At 36.6% G+C, this 15,902-nt stretch overlaps 1 protein-coding gene across 3 annotated transcripts in view; it reads left to right on the top strand.

Moving 5' to 3' along the window:
- Window positions 1-15,573, top strand: part of dctn1b (dynactin 1b) — a 55,855-nt gene extending 40,282 nt beyond the window's left edge. For all 3 annotated transcript variants that reach the window (XM_051652141.1, XM_051652138.1, XM_051652140.1), the window contains 16 exons: window positions 686-799; window positions 889-1,041; window positions 5,508-5,668; window positions 6,015-6,183; window positions 6,362-6,430; window positions 6,507-6,719; window positions 6,844-7,005; window positions 7,879-8,010; window positions 8,111-8,236; window positions 8,390-8,532; window positions 9,980-10,143; window positions 12,726-12,838; window positions 12,941-13,127; window positions 13,211-13,284; window positions 13,965-14,054; window positions 14,148-15,573. In XM_051652141.1, coding sequence (XP_051508101.1) covers window positions 686-799; window positions 889-1,041; window positions 5,508-5,668; window positions 6,015-6,183; window positions 6,362-6,430; window positions 6,507-6,719; window positions 6,844-7,005; window positions 7,879-8,010; window positions 8,111-8,236; window positions 8,390-8,532; window positions 9,980-10,143; window positions 12,726-12,838; window positions 12,941-13,127; window positions 13,211-13,284; window positions 13,965-14,054; window positions 14,148-14,285 — 2,208 coding nt within the window. In that variant the 3' untranslated portion in view covers window positions 14,286-15,573. The remainder of the gene's footprint in view (window positions 1-685; window positions 800-888; window positions 1,042-5,507; window positions 5,669-6,014; window positions 6,184-6,361; window positions 6,431-6,506; window positions 6,720-6,843; window positions 7,006-7,878; window positions 8,011-8,110; window positions 8,237-8,389; window positions 8,533-9,979; window positions 10,144-12,725; window positions 12,839-12,940; window positions 13,128-13,210; window positions 13,285-13,964; window positions 14,055-14,147) is intronic.
- The last annotated feature ends 329 nt before the right edge of the window (window positions 15,574-15,902 follow it).

Below are 15,902 nucleotides of genomic sequence, written 5' to 3' on the forward strand. Positions count from 1 at the left end.
GTAGGTCCTCACAATGCAAGTGAAAGGGTACCAAGATTTTGAAGCTCAAAAAACGCAAATAAAGGCAGCATGATAAAAGTAATCTATATGACTCCAGTGGTTAAATCCATGTCTTCAGAAGTGATATGAAAGGTGTGGGTGAGAAACAGATCAATATTTAAGTCCTTTTTTACTATAAATTCTCCTTCCTGCCCAGTTGGGGGCGATATGCACGAAGAATGCAAATCACCAAAAACAAAAGAAGAATGTGAAAGTGGAGGTTTATTGTAAAAAAGGACTTACATATTGATCTGTTTCTCAAACACACTTATAGAGCTTCTGAAGACATGGATTTAACCACTGGAGTCATCTGGATTTCTTTTATGCTGCCTTTATGTGCTTTTGGAGCTTAAAAATTTTGGTACCCGTTCACTTGCATTGTGTGAACCTACAGAGCTTAAATATTCTTCTAAAAATCTTAAATTGTGTTCTGCAGAAGAAAGAAAATCATACATATGTGAGATGGCATGAGGGTGAGTAAATGATGAGAGAATTGTAATTTTTGGGTGAACTATCCCTTTAAGAAGCCTGTTTGGAACACCAGCATCCCATGTATTAGCCAAGCACATTAAATACAACGTACACTATATTTTCAGTAGGGGCAAACCCCAGAGTGTGTACATGTTTATGTGTGTGTGTTGAGCAGGAAGTGAACAGGGAGCTGATGAGCCAGCAGGAGGCCAGCACTGAGCAGCAGCAGCAGTCTGCTGATATCTTCGATTTCAAGATCAAATTTGCGGAGACCAAAGCCTATGCCAAGGTTAATGCATTGAATGCACACTCACCTAGACAGCTATATGTGCATCTCTCATTTGAAAAGCATGAATGTGTGTCTCTTTGTAATCTCAGGCTATAGAAATGGAGCTGCGTAAGATGGAGGTGACTCAGGCTAACAGACAGGTGTCACTGTTGGTCTCCTTCATGCCTGACTCCTTCCTCAAACACAGAGGGGATCATGACTGCATCCTGGCATTACTACTCATCCCACGCCTCATCTGCAAGGTAACCTTTCTGAATATATGAACATTTTGTGTGTGTGTGTGTGTGTGTGTGTGTGTGTGTCTGCATGTGTATCCATGTGAGTACGTTTACAATGCATGAACATATGGTAGCGTCCTGCAGTGTGACATGCGTGCTATATTTCATCTAAAACTTTTTTAAACAGCATTTTTCTTATTCTTGTATAACTGTTATGCATGCAGTTTAACAATAAATAATTAATTACATTTAATAAAACATACGCATTCCTATAAATTCACTTACACATTCATTCAAATTCTAACCTAAAATCATAATGTTGCAAAAAAAGTTCTTATACATGTACAGTATACTATGATCTACCCATATTTCATTATCTACTGCCCATTTTTAATAGTTAAATTAAAAAAAAAAGGGGGAGAGAGAGGGAGAATTGGATACAACACAATGGAGACCAGACTGTATCTCAAACACGAACATCAAGGGCCCTATTTTAAGCAAGGTTGGCAAATTAATCCTTAAACTATTTGTAGTGAGTAATTGAACATTTCAGGTGGAAGGTGGCGACAGGAGTTACGCTGTCTGGCCAGTTGATCACTTTCTTCTTAATTAGGAAAATGTTTTCTGCCATGTAATTCAGTCAGAGCTCAGAGGCTCAAAGACTAAAAGAAGCAAATGGATTTAAGAAAAGGATTTTACCTAGGATACGGATGAATGAATGATGTAAATGACGTAACTAAAAGTGCAAGCATAAGTGGAGAGATGTGGTCCTCAAGACAAGATTTTTAACACCAGCACTCGGTGCGTTCAGTTGTTCTAATTGTGTGTACAGCAGATTACTACCTTTTGCTGTGATTTGTTAATGAATATAAGTGAAGTTGTCTTCAACATTATTTAGGTTGATAAATGTATAGAATTTGATTCACTCAAACTAACTAAATTCATAACAAAATTCCATCAAATTGAATTAAGTTTTATCAAATTGAAATTAATACAATTTAAATATATTGAGGTTTTATTAATTTTTTGAAAAAAATTTTTATTACTCAAATTTCATGGAATTTTATTATGAAATTGAAATGCGAAAATCTGAAATACAGGCAAGTGTTTGGAGTGTGCTCTCCAGAGGATCATTTGATTAGACATTTATGAAACAACAATTTTTAGATTTCGCTTTTTGTTAATTTTTGGCATATTTTAAAGTGCTGACATGCCACAATTTCAGACACATGTACAGGCAAGGGATAAAGAAGCGTCTTCTGGCTGCAGCCTCTGCTTCACAACAGTTTCCAGGAAGTGAACATATATCATGCACTCTGCTTTACGAGGTGTTTAGGTTTGTGTGGTTAGCAAACCCAGAGACTCTTTAGCAGAGACAGGTCACTTCTATTAAAATGAATGGGAGAAATTGGAATGCCCAACAGTCACTAACGGTCAACAGATGTAGAAAGGAAGTCCCACCTTCAGGTAAAAGAGCAAATCACCTTTAGATACAGATATCGCTTATCAATCAACTCAAGAACACGCATCCGCATTCGCATAAGCTATACAAGACGCATTAGCTATACAAGATGGGAAAATTCAGTTTTTTAGCATAATCTGAGGTAAAGAAGCACAGTGAGGGTGAAACGTAATTTTCAGCAACGTTAAATCTTATGGTAAATTGGCAAATCTGTGCCCCCTTTGAAATTTTAAATGCCCCACTAAATTATCCTGGCTCCGACTCTGATTTTAAGAGTGCTAGCCCTAAGCGCAGCGCTATGTTTTAAGTCATATGTGCAAAGTCAATGGGCATGGCCATGAAGTTTTGGTATTTTTGTTAAACCATGCGCAAAGTCTAGGCACAAGTGGGTTTGGTGAAATTGCATGTGCAAAGCGCTAGTATGCTGGGTCAAGTACAATTCAATTCATAGGTTCCTCTCCGGTTATTGCACCTTCTGCATTCTGTTACATTGTATAGTCCATTCCCTGTCAAGCACCAGTGATATAAACAAAGACAGCACATTTATAAGAATTTGGCAGTGTACAATGGATTGTATGCAATTAATTAGAAGAATACATTTATGGATTTACATTCTTTTGTGCATTAACTGCGTCCTTGTTTAATGTCAGGCATATTTCTATGACAGTGATAAGCTCCTTTTATACTCATGGAAAATGTGGTTCTCGTCAGGATTTGGATGTAAGCTCCATTAAATTATAGAGAATGTAAGTATTATTTGTCATATTGACCAAGTGACACACAAATCATGGCTAGAACAGTAATTGTATTGGCCTGCCAGGTTAGACTGTGGATGGAGGGATTGACTTGTTTTTTTGTTTTGTTTTTTGCACACATTTCACTTCTAACAGTCTTTTTTTCTGTAAAAATGTAGTCAATTTATTGAAACACGAAAAATGTAAACCAAAAATATTTCTAAATTCAAATTACACTTCAAACGAAATGAAAATATACTCAAAATAACTAAGTGGTCAAATAAATCATATATAACGACCTCCCCAAATCCAAACATTTTACCCTTTGAACTTCTTTTGCGGTGACAAAAGGTGGAAAATTACTAATCCAAATTAGATCATCAATACAACTGTAAAAAGAAACATTATAATAATAATTGAAAAATAAACCATGACTTGTAGAATGTTTAACACAAATGTGATTATTTGAATCATACATTTTTGTTTCATAAAAACAGTGATTGTCAGAAGAGACATAATTAGATGTTCCACTATATTTTCAGAGTTCGGACATTAACTTTATTACTACCTGCTGGTAGAATCTGCACGCATACACCCATAGATAGCACAAACACTCCCACCCACGCCCACTTGCACTTTGCACTGGCACGAAAATTGCATTTAGAAGTAATGCTCTCACAAAAATTTAATAAGACTTTGCGCACAGTGGTTGCACCTAGCGCAGCTACGAAAATTGAGCCCCCAAAGAAGGGATGCACCCAAATGATACCTGGATCGATATCGGCTCCGATACTGAAGCTTTTAGACGGATCGGGTATCGGTCCGACGAGCCCGATCCAAATCCGATACTGTGTGTTAGTCATGTTCGTTACTGTCAAGCTCCAAAAATGACATAAAAGAACCATAAAAACACCATTAAAGCAGTTCATATGACTCATGCATTTTATTCAAAGCCAACTGAAGATGTGCGATAGCTCTGTGAATCACAAAAGGCTGTATTTAATAAGTAAATATATAGTATGCACAGCACCAGCGTGTTAGTGAATGGTGCTGCTCTGTTAACACAAACTCACGCACAGGCTGGTGATGCACTCACGGCTATCTTTAGCCTTCACAGCAGTGCGGAATATTTGAGCGCTACTCACGAACAGCATCTCAGATGTAGATGCTCAGTAGTTCGGTTCACTTATAATATGCATTTAGAACGCCACCGTAGGTGCATTTTACCAGAATTTGAATAAGAATCAAATTAAACTACTGTCAACTTGTCTACAAACAGACACATACAGGACTTCCTGGTGAGTTTAGAATGTCAAAATAAAAGTGTGAGGTGAGGCACGATTTAAATATATTACTTTTGTATTTAAAATTAAAATTAAAAGTCAATGATAATAATATTAATAACAATGTATTATTATTATTATTGTCATCATTAGTATTTGTTTACAATTTATAACAATATTTAAGTTGAATGTGTTCCAAAAAATAACTGTGTGAATGAAAAGTGGACTGTTGTCTTACAACTAAATTGAACAAAAATCCTTTATCCTCTGAATCCTTTAAAGTCCAGATACAAGTTGAAACATTAAAAAAAAAAAAAAGGGCAAAAATAAAACTGGTTTCTTTTCTACTGAAGACTTGAAGACTGGAATTACTGTTAAAAGTTCGCTAGTTCGCTAATCCCAGGGCATGCTGAGTGACTCTAGCCAGGTCTCCTATGCAACCAAATTGGCCCGGTTGCTAGGGAGGGTAGAGTCACATGGGATAACCTCCTCGTGATCGCTATAATGTGGTTCGTTCTCGGTGGGGCGCGTGGTGAGTTGAGCGTGGTTGCTGCAGTGGATGGCATGAAGCCTCCACACGCGCTATGTCTCCGTGGCAATGCACTCAACAAGCCACATGATAAGGTGCGCGGGTTGACGGTCTCAGACCTGGAGGCAACTGGGATTCGTCCTCCGCCTCCCGGACTGAGGCAAATCACTACGCGACCACGGGGACTTAAAAAGCACATTGGGAATTGGGCATTCCAAATTGGGAGAAAAAGGGGAAAAATAAAAAAAACTCCTAATTAGTTCCACACAATAATGTAAAGATATTCTAAACTGATTATGCAAAAAAACAACACTGGTATCGGCCGATACTGAGATTTCCGATATTGGAATTGGTTCGAAAGAGAAAAAGTGGTATCAGTGCATCCCTACCCCACAGCTTAAAATGTCTTTAGCACGTGCACTAACCACCAGGCCATGGTTCTAACCTGATGTGTGCTTTTTTTTTGTGTGTTTATGTTGCAGGCTGAGCTGATCAGTAAGCAGGCACAGGAGAAGTTTGAGTTGACTGAGACTTGCTCTCAACGGGCTGGCATGAGAGGAGCTGTTGGAGAGCGGCTGAGCTTTGCAGCTGGACTCATCTATTCTCTCACACTGCTACAGGCAGCACTGCACAAATACGAACAGTAGGTTTACACAGACAGACACATGTATGCTGGAACCAAAAGTTCCTTCATATATTTACAGTAAAGACCCTGTGAAATGGTTTGATGACAGGTAGAAAAAGCTCCTTGAGGTAACAATTCAAGGTTTTTCAAGGATCATTTTTTATTTTGCCAACTTTTAGTACAATAATACACTAGCATATAGATGGCCTCAGAACTAACAGACATTGACTAAAAGTCACAAAACTCAAAGCTTGATTAAAATAAATTAAAAGAAAGTATATACTTCAACACTCATATATGTTACGGAGCAGAATTTAGAAGTGAATGATGCTCAGATGTCTGGCTCTTTAACTCTCTCCTGCAGCGCACTGAGTCAGTGCAGTGTGGAAGTGTACACGCATGTGGGTTCACTGTACTCTGAGATGAGTGTGCATGAACGCTCCCTGGACTTCCTCATAGACCTCCTGTACAAAGACTTGCTGGACGAAACTGTCAATGTGGAGCCTCTGACCAAAGCAATTAAATACTATCAGGTATAGCAAGCATATTGTACTGCATATTTGATTTATTTACATATATTCCACTGTAGTGATAAAGCAATTGCCGTATAACAAACTGCAACTATATCTACACCATAGACAGACGATATTATAATTATGATATAATGTCATTATCAGTATCAATGTCAATATCATTGTCTCTTTGTTGCAGCACCTTTACAGTATTCATCTCGCTGAACAGCCTGAGGACTGCACCATGCAGCTAGCTGATCACATCAAAGTAAAAAACACAACTAGTCACACATTCACACACACCAGTGGACACATCCTAAATGCATCTTTATGTGTCTCTGTAGTTTACCCAGAGTGCTCTAGACTGTATGGCGGTGGAGGTGGGGCGTCTTAGGGCCTTTTTACTGGCAGAACAGGACGAGGAAGGGTTTTGTGTGCTGCTGAAGGATCTGGACACTTCCTGTAGTGACATACGACAGTTCTGCAAGAAGATCCGTCGTCGCATGCCAGGCACAGATGCACCGGGCATCCCAGCTGCCCTCAGCTTTGGCCCACAGGTGCTGTGTATCCATATCTCACTTATATATTCTAATCTACATAATAAATGTTACATAAACCTTTAACAAATAAGCTTTCTATTTTTCCTACAAATATTTATGATATGCTCTGGTGTGTGTGTAGGTGTGTGAGACCCTGGCAGAGAGCAGAAGGCAGCTGGCGTGGGTGAATGCTGTGCTCCAAGAAGTGGCTGCAGCTGCCGCACAGCTAATCGCCCCTCTCAGTGAACATGAGGGTCTTCCTGCCCTTAAATTGGAGGACATGGCCTTTAAAGCAGCTGAACAGGTTTTTTTTTTTTTTTGGAGAATCTCATGAAAATGTATCCACATTTCTACCCAAAATCAAAAGTTTTTTTTTTTTTCATTATTAAGAAAATCAAGCCTATTTTTAGAATCCTTAAGATTTTTTACACGACAATTAAGCACATTTTTCCTTCAACTTCTCAGTACCAGATTGCATCCAGATGTTTCACTTTTGAGTTTTCTCATTCCCATCATTCTCATGGACTATTCTCAATACTGTAACACAGTAGTAAAAAATACTGTAATTTTGATTTATTTTTAAATCAAAATATAATAAAGGCAGTACAACAAGTACCATCATAAAGAATAATTATTTTTTGCATTACAGTAATAAAAAAATCTTTTTTGTTTTATATAAATAAGAATTGGGGGAGGAGTGCTTAATTGTCACTAAATAATATCACAATTACGGTTATGAATTGATTAAAAATTTTCATCAAACCATTAACATGATATGTCAATAATTAATCCAATTAATCACAATGAATCGCATACATCAATATTTGCAGAGAAAGGCCCCCAAATATAAATAATTCTATATAATGATTTATAAAATAAAAAAATTCAGAAAATTAAAATGCATAACAATTTTGTGGAAGATGAGTAAAGCATTTACAGTAGAAGGCAATGTATTGTTTATTTTCATATCATTGAACATAAGTCTATCATAGGCCTACAGTCCACAGCAATCCATTTTATGATTGAATTCGTCTTGAAATCTGTCCGAGGCAGATTTATTATATGGGCTTTTCTAAGGACTTGTCTAAGTACACATGCTTCAGACAAAGTAATATATATATATATATATATATATAATTTTGGTTATGGTATAATGCAAATATCATCTCTTGTTCAGATCTATGGGTCACAGGGCATAAATCCTCAAGAGTGTCTTCGCCAGTCATGCAGTGTAGTTATAGCAACCATGAACAAGATGGCTACTGCTATGCAGGAGGGAGAATATGACTCAAACAGACCACAGAATGGGGTAAGTAGGGTCTCTTTCAGTTTATGCTGTACACTATGGCTATGAATATTTGAATATTTATATGTGTCCATGGATATGTGTACAATATGTGTTGTTGTAGATATCTCCTGTGGAAGTCCGAGCAGCTGCACTAAGGGCAGAGATCACTGATGCTGAAGGACTCGGCCTCAAACTTGAGGACAGAGAAACTGTCATTAAAGAGCTTAAGAAATCTCTTAAAATAAAGGTATGAACACTAAGGCATGTGATAGAATGAACAACGCTTAATGTACAGTACCTTTGATTTACAATAATGCTTTTGTTACACAATATGAAAAATGGTGCTGCTTAAAGATCACAGGTCTTTGCAGTGTTCTTGAATATATCACTTGGTCTTTAGGGAGAGGAACTAAGTGAGGCCAATGTGCGTCTCAGTCTGCTGGAGAAAAAACTGGACAGCTCTTCTAAAGATGCAGATGAGCGAGTGGAGAAGATCCAGATCATCCTGGATGAAACACATTCACTCCTGAAAAAGAAGGAAAAGTAAGAGAGGACAGAGGGGTTTATGGTTTATAGTTTTGTCTAGCAGCTTATAACCTGCAGCTTTAGACTGGTTACCCACTGAAACTAAGCAGGGTTGAGCCTGGTCAGTACCTGGATAGGAGACCTCCAGGGGAGAACTAAGCTTGCAGCTACAAATGGTATTAGTGAGCCCAAGCCTGGGTACTCATCTTCTGGTCTATGTCAGACCTTATACACCAGTATAATGACAGGGAAACCCTGTCCCTTTGGATGAGATGTTAAACCAAAGTTTTGACTCTCTGAGATGTTACAAAACCCATTTATGTGTCGTTAAAAATCCCAGGGTGCTTCTTGAAGAGTAGGTATGTAACCCTGGTTTTCTGGCTATGTTATCCTTTGGTTTTCCACATACCACTTTCTTTATCAGCACTGTTTTCGAGGTCTGTTCGCATGCAGCACAGTTTTTTGTTGCATTGTATTTTTGTACATATCTGTGCACAGCATCTATCTGGAGTGGACCGTACTAAAGAGGATTGCAAAGCAGTCGTATGTCAGATGTGTCAACAGAGTATATTTTGAAAGGCTACAATGCAGAAAACACAAAGCATGCCTGGCCTTAAAGGAATTATTCACCCAAAAATGAAAATTCTCTCATCATTTACTCATCCTCATGCCATCCTAGATGTATATGACTTCCTTTCTTCTGCAGAACACCAATAAAGATTTTTAGAAGAATATTTGTCCATACAGTGCAAGTAAATGGTAACCAAAACTTTGAAGCTCCAAAAAGCACATAAAGGCAGCATAAAACTATAGTGAAACTCTTTTTCACTAAATCTTAACATCAGCAGTCTACTTGGCGATCATGATTTCAAACTCGATTACATTTCCTAGCACCATCTGGCATACGACAAGCACTAGGAAGTGTAATTGAACTTGAAATGATGAGTGTGCCTAGAGCCTGCAATGGCAAAATGTAAGGTGAAAAAGGAGTTATATTTTGGTATTTTCTCACCCAAAACTGAATGTATCACTTCAGAAGACATTGATTAAACCACTGGAATCTTAAACCAGATGGATTACTTTTATGCGGCCTTTATGTGCTTTTTGGAGATTCAAAGTTTTGGTCACCATTCATTTGCATTGTATGGACCAACATAGCTGAAATATTCTTTTAAAAATCTGAATTTGTGTTCTGCAGAAAAAAGAAAGTCATATACATCAGGGATGGCATGAGGGTGAGTAAATGATGAGATAATTTTCCTTTTTTGGTGAACTATTCCTTTAATAATCCCCCTATAAATGGCTACATCAATGTCGCCTCTCCAATGGAATCACATGGGTGGGGCATAAAACCAGAGGTTGTTGCTCTAGTTCTGTGGTAACTTTGAAGATCTTCGTCTTCTTTTTTAAATTGTCATCTAAGTTTGTGTCTCTGTTTAGAAAAACCTTTGTCTTTGTTCATAAGGGAATTTGAGGAGACAATGGATGCTCTCCAAGGTGACATAGACCAACTAGAGGCAGAGAAAGTGGAGCTGAAGCAGAGAATCAACAGCCAATCAAAGATTGAGGGACTGAGAGGAAGTCCCGCCTCTGGCATCGCATCCATTGTGACATGTGGCATCACTCCTGGTAAGAGACATATAAGGGAACAGTTAAACTCTATTTAATTTAACTCTAAGTTGAAGTTTAAAACTCTAAAATTTCTCCATTTGCTTATGTCTTTAATTTAAACCTTTTAATGTATTTCCTTGTTTCTGTCCATTTTAGAAGAGCAAAAAGGTAATTTTGTTGTCAGTGTCTGACAGTTTTTACTCTCTCTCCCTTCCCCTCTCCTTCTCTCTTTTTTCTCCTTTTTGTTGTCCCTGCTGGCACCCATTGTTTCTTTGTTTGACCAGTGTGCATGCAAGTTGTTTTGCATATATTACTGTACACCTTAAAGGAATATACCGGGTTCAATACAAGTTAATCTCAATCAACAGCATTTGTGACATAATATTGATTACCACAAAAAATTATTTTGACTTGCCCCTCCTTTCTTTAAAAAAAAAAAAAGCAGTGCACAGTGGTTACAGTGCACTTATGAATGGGGGCCAATTTTTGAATATTAAAATACTAGCCTTTTCTGTGTAAAGTTATATCCAGTTTTACAACTTCATTGCCATGACGATGTAATGTCAACAAACCCTAAAATGAAAAATTATGATTTAAACAACTTTACAGCTCAAATAATACATGAGTATTAACAGAAGAATTTTTGTAAGTGATTTGATAAAATTGTAAGCTTCATATTTCTGCCTTTAAATCCTCCAAAAATTGGTCCCATTCACTTCCATTGTAAGTACCTCACTGTAACCTCGATATTTGCTTTTTTTAAGAAAAGGAGGGACGAGTTGAAATTGTATTTTTGTGGTAATCAACATTGTCACAAATGCTGTCTATTGAGTTTAACTTGTATTGAACCTGGAATATTCCTTTAATATATTTAGTTTGTGCTTTACACATATTTTACAAAATGTTATGTTTGTTTTTCACACATACCGTAAAATAGTGTAATATATAATCAGTGTTGAGGAGTAACGGAATACATGTAACGGGAATACGTATTTAAAATACAAAATATAAGTAACTGTATTCCACTACAGTTACAATTTAAATCATTGGTAATTAGAATACAGTTACATTCAAAAAGTATTTTGATTACTGAAGAGATTACTTTGCATTTTCTTGTCATTTGTTTCATTTAATATTTAGTCCTTTCAGATGGAAAACATTTATACATATAAATGATGCGATCCAAAGTGCATTTGAACAGCGGTGAAACACTTTCTTATGATGTGTTACATTCATACGAGCAGACAGAGAAGTAAGTTTGATGTAAGTTTGGAGCAGAAGAAATAGAAATAAACCTGTGTAAATTGTCAGCTTTACGCTAAGCTAAAATGCTATTTCTAACCATTTTATATGCACATGTTACCAGGCACGATCATATTTCTTTATCAAGAAAATTCACATTAGATCATAATTTCTTTTTTTCTAGTAAGACCTTTGATATTAGGGCAAAAATCGTATTCTTGATAATTTTTGAATTGTTTTCCTGTAAAAATATCTAAAAATCTTTAAAACAAGATCAGTTTGATTTATCTTGTTTTAGAAACAACACTACATAAGATATTTAGGTTTTTAATAGAATGTATTTTTAACATGTATATTTTGTCTTACTGTACTGGCAGAGTTTTTATAGTCAAAACATGTGAAAAAAATCTACCAGTGCTGAAGAAGTAATCCAAAGTATTTAGAATACGTTACTGACCTTGAGTAATCTAACGGAATACATTACAAATTACATTTTACAGCATGTATTCTGTAATCTGTAGTGGAATACATTTAAAAAGTAACCCTCACAACACTGTATTTAATATATATTTTAAACCAAATGCTATTTTGAAATATTAACTACTGCAGCTCTTTTATTATGATACCCATTTAGTGTATTGTTATGAAAATCTGGAATGGATTTTTTTGTTTTTTGTACTGTAGCATGCACCTCGGAGAAGCCACTTGTTATTTGTTCTTACCCTTTGATATGTTTATGTTAAAGTTTTGGTCTTTCTTAATATTCTAAAGAATCATTATTGTATCTGCAGTTGTCTCTTTATGTACAGTACTGTGCAAAAGTTTTAGGCACTTGTGAAAAATTTTGCATGGCGAGGATGTCTTCAGAAATAATGGTTTTTATTTATTAAATAACATCATACAAAGTCCAGTAAACATAAAAAAAAAAAAAGCTAAATCAATATTTGATGCAACCACCTTTGCCTTCAAAACAGCCCCAAATCTCCTAGGTACACCTGGACACAGTTTTTCTTGGTTGTTGGCAGATAGGATGTTCCAAGCTTCTTGGAGAATTCACCACAGTTCTTCTATCTATTTAGGCTGTCTCAATTGCTTCTGTCTCTTCTTGTAATCTCAGACTGACTCAGTATTCAGTGGGGGGCTCTGTAGGGACCATGACATCTGTTGCAGGGTTCCCTGTTCTTCTGTTCTATTCTATTTTCAAAAGTAATGTTTGGGAGTCTAAAATTTCCTATTGACACACTTAAGCTGAAAATATAAATAACCATCTTAAGACAAATGTTTTTGTGAAGCATCTTATGTGCTTGAGACTTTTGCACAGTACTTTATAAAAATTAATTCTGTTTGTGTGTCTAAAGGTGTGTGTACAGCAGCAGCAGTGCAAGGAATAGACTCTCCACTGCTGACTCAGCAAATTGAAGCTCAGAGACTCAGTATAAAGCATCTAAAGAACGAGAACAACAGGCTGAAGGTCTCTCCTTAACACTTGCTCAGACAAAAGCACAGATCCACCATGCATGCACTAAGAATTTAGTCTCACTTGTGTGTGTGTGTGTGTGTGTGTGGACTGCAGGCAGAAAAGATGCGTGCTCAGCTGGCATCTCTCCCTCCACTTAATGTGTCAAAGTTAGGCTGGCGAGAGGGACGCAGGCCTGAGGTTTTGTCTAGTGCCCTCTATCGCAAAACAGACCAACTGCTAGATACTCTGCTCCAGATGAGCGCTAATGTTAAAGTGGTGGACGTCACAGGAAAATCTCCAGGTCTGTCATAATTAGACAGAAATACATACTAATTTCTGTTCAGTTGTGGTAATGAGTGTTTTTATTGATGTTTTTGTTTACAGTGAGCCCCAGTGCCCAGCTATTAGAGCAAACAGCAAGACTGCAGTCACTCAGTGACACTCTTGATAGGCTTAAGGTAAACAAGAACTCTTTAAAAGTATATAGGTCATTATTATGTCTCCTGCACTTCCTTAAAGTGACAGTTCACCCAGTTTCAAAATTTGTATGCTGTTGTTGTTTCCATAGAACACACAAAAAAATAGTTTTTAAAGAATCTTCACATACGTTTTCTTTTTAATACAACGTTCACAGTGGCCATGTGCTCCAAAAAGGACAAAAAGTCATCATAAAAGTTGTCCATACTACACTTTATTCACTATATTCCCAGTCTTCTGAAGCCATACAATAGCTTTGTGTGAGGAACAGACTGAAATTTAAGTTATTACTCTTCAGTAATAATCTTCACCTCCACTTGGGTCTTATATCAAATACTGTGGCTCAGCGTAAGGTGAAGATTATCAGTGAATAATGACTACAATTTCAGTCTGTTCATCAAATAAATCTGTTGTACGGACTACTTTCATGGTGCATTTATAGTGTTTTTACTTTTTTCTTTTTTAGCTTGAGACCCCATAAATTTTTTTTTTTTTTTTTAAATCGACAATTGTTTAAAAATACATTTTTTGCCCAATGGAAACAATAACATAAAACAGGTTTGGAACAACATGAGGGTGAGTAAATTATGACAGAAGTTTTAGTTTTGGGTGAACTATTTCTTTAAGAAATTGTCCCTTTTCTCCCTCTCTTTTTCGTAAGGATGAGGTAGCTGAACATGTAGTGACTCATAGGCCTGGTGCACAAGTCTCATCTGATTTTGCCACTTTTCCCTGCACTTCATTTGTGAAGGTGTGACAAAGACTCAAATCTCCTCAAAACTGACTCTATAACTATTTTTTGAGTTCCACATCTCTCATTCTCTTTCTCTCTTTCTGCTCTCAGGCAAAGGAGGAGAAGAAGGGAGATGCTGTGTTAGTTGGGCGTGTGATGATGCCTTGTTCCCGAGGGCAGGAACAGGTGCATCGCCTGGTACTCTCACAGTCTCAGCTCCAGAGAATTCATGGACTCCTCCAGACTTAAAACCTTCTCCTCGTGATACTAACTCCTGTCGCCTCTTTCCAAAAGCCAAATCAATTCACTCCAATTCCATCCCAAATAAGACAATAACTGAAACAACAGGCTCAGTCTAAACTGATTAGTTCAGATAATTAGTGTTTTAGATAGTAGGTCTGGGCTTTATCCTTACCTCTGAACAATTAACGTCTCATTATCGTTAATGAGAATGGAGAATGTGTCTGTGACAATTGTTTTGCATAATGTTTCAAATAAGGAACAACAGACTTGATTGGGTAAATGTCACACAATGTCATCAGTTAATGAGGTTGCAGATTTAGACGCCTGGTAAGCTTTTGGTGTGATTATATAAAAAAATATACAAAGTCAAAAATTATACATAAAACACAACATATTTGAAACATGAGAAATGCTAAAGAACATGGCCTGAAGTGGATGATTCTGATCTCTGCTGCTTTCTACCTTTATACATTCAATCTCTTTCTTCCCATTGGATGTCCATTGATCTATATTTTAGCTCGCTGGATTAGAAATATTACTTATTAATCAGGTATTGCAGATATAAAGGCCGCTACCAAACCTTTGATTCTAACATTTCAGATACAGTGGTATATCCAGAACATTTTAAAAGGGGATGCCAAAGGAGGTCTGTCCTTAATTTCGTCAATTAAATTGCGATTGCGCATAGATTAAAAGATTCCATTTAGGATTTGTACATTTCCCTCTTCAAAACATCTGATTTCATAAGAGTCCCCTTGGCACACTGCTCTTCATACCCTCTTCACTCTTTATACTGTGCAAAATTGTAGTATCAAAAAGACCATAAAGAGAATATCCTCTTATTCTCTGTTCATATATAATAAGTCAAGGATTTAACAGTTCAGTATGCTTGACTTTGAAGCTTAAATGTGCCACGCAAATGTGCTTTTGTTTACTTTTAGTGAAGAAAATACAAATGTCCTTTTTGGGTGAATGATCATATTTTGTGCCAAGCAAGGGAGAAGAAACAAACATTAAGTCAATGCTGCTATAAATGAGAGGGTAGACAGGGAGAGGAGGACATCAGGAGATGACAATATTTAAAAACATTTTACCTGTTGTATATTTGCTTAACGAGATTGTCAGTATTCAAAGTGGTTTGCAATGGTATGCTTTGTTACTATTGTCTATTAGTAATCTATTAACTAAATAAAACACGTACTGCTGCATGAAGTATTGTTGAATGTGTTGGCATATTATACATAATGTGACTCATATAATTCATTCTAAAAAATAAATTATGCTTGTAATTATACATTGTTTGAATTGATTATTTGGTGTTTATTGTGATTCAGAAAGACAGTACTGTGCAAAAGTTTTAAGCAGCTGGGGAAAAGAAGTATAGTGAGAATTTTTTCAAAAAATAATGACAGGAATAATTTTTATTTATCAATTAACTTCACACACAGTTCTATGTATTTAGACTGTCTCAACTGCTTCTGTCTCCATGTAATCACAGACTGACTCAATGATGTTGAGATCCAGACATCTGTTGCAGGACACCTTGTATTACTTCTGTTATGTTCTATTTGCAAAAGGAATGTTTGAAACCTAAAATGTATTTCCTATAATTTTCCTATTGAC

This window comes from Myxocyprinus asiaticus, chromosome 23, assembly GCF_019703515.2.
Source record: "Myxocyprinus asiaticus isolate MX2 ecotype Aquarium Trade chromosome 23, UBuf_Myxa_2, whole genome shotgun sequence".
NCBI classification, from domain to species: Eukaryota; Metazoa; Chordata; class Actinopteri; order Cypriniformes; family Catostomidae; genus Myxocyprinus; species Myxocyprinus asiaticus.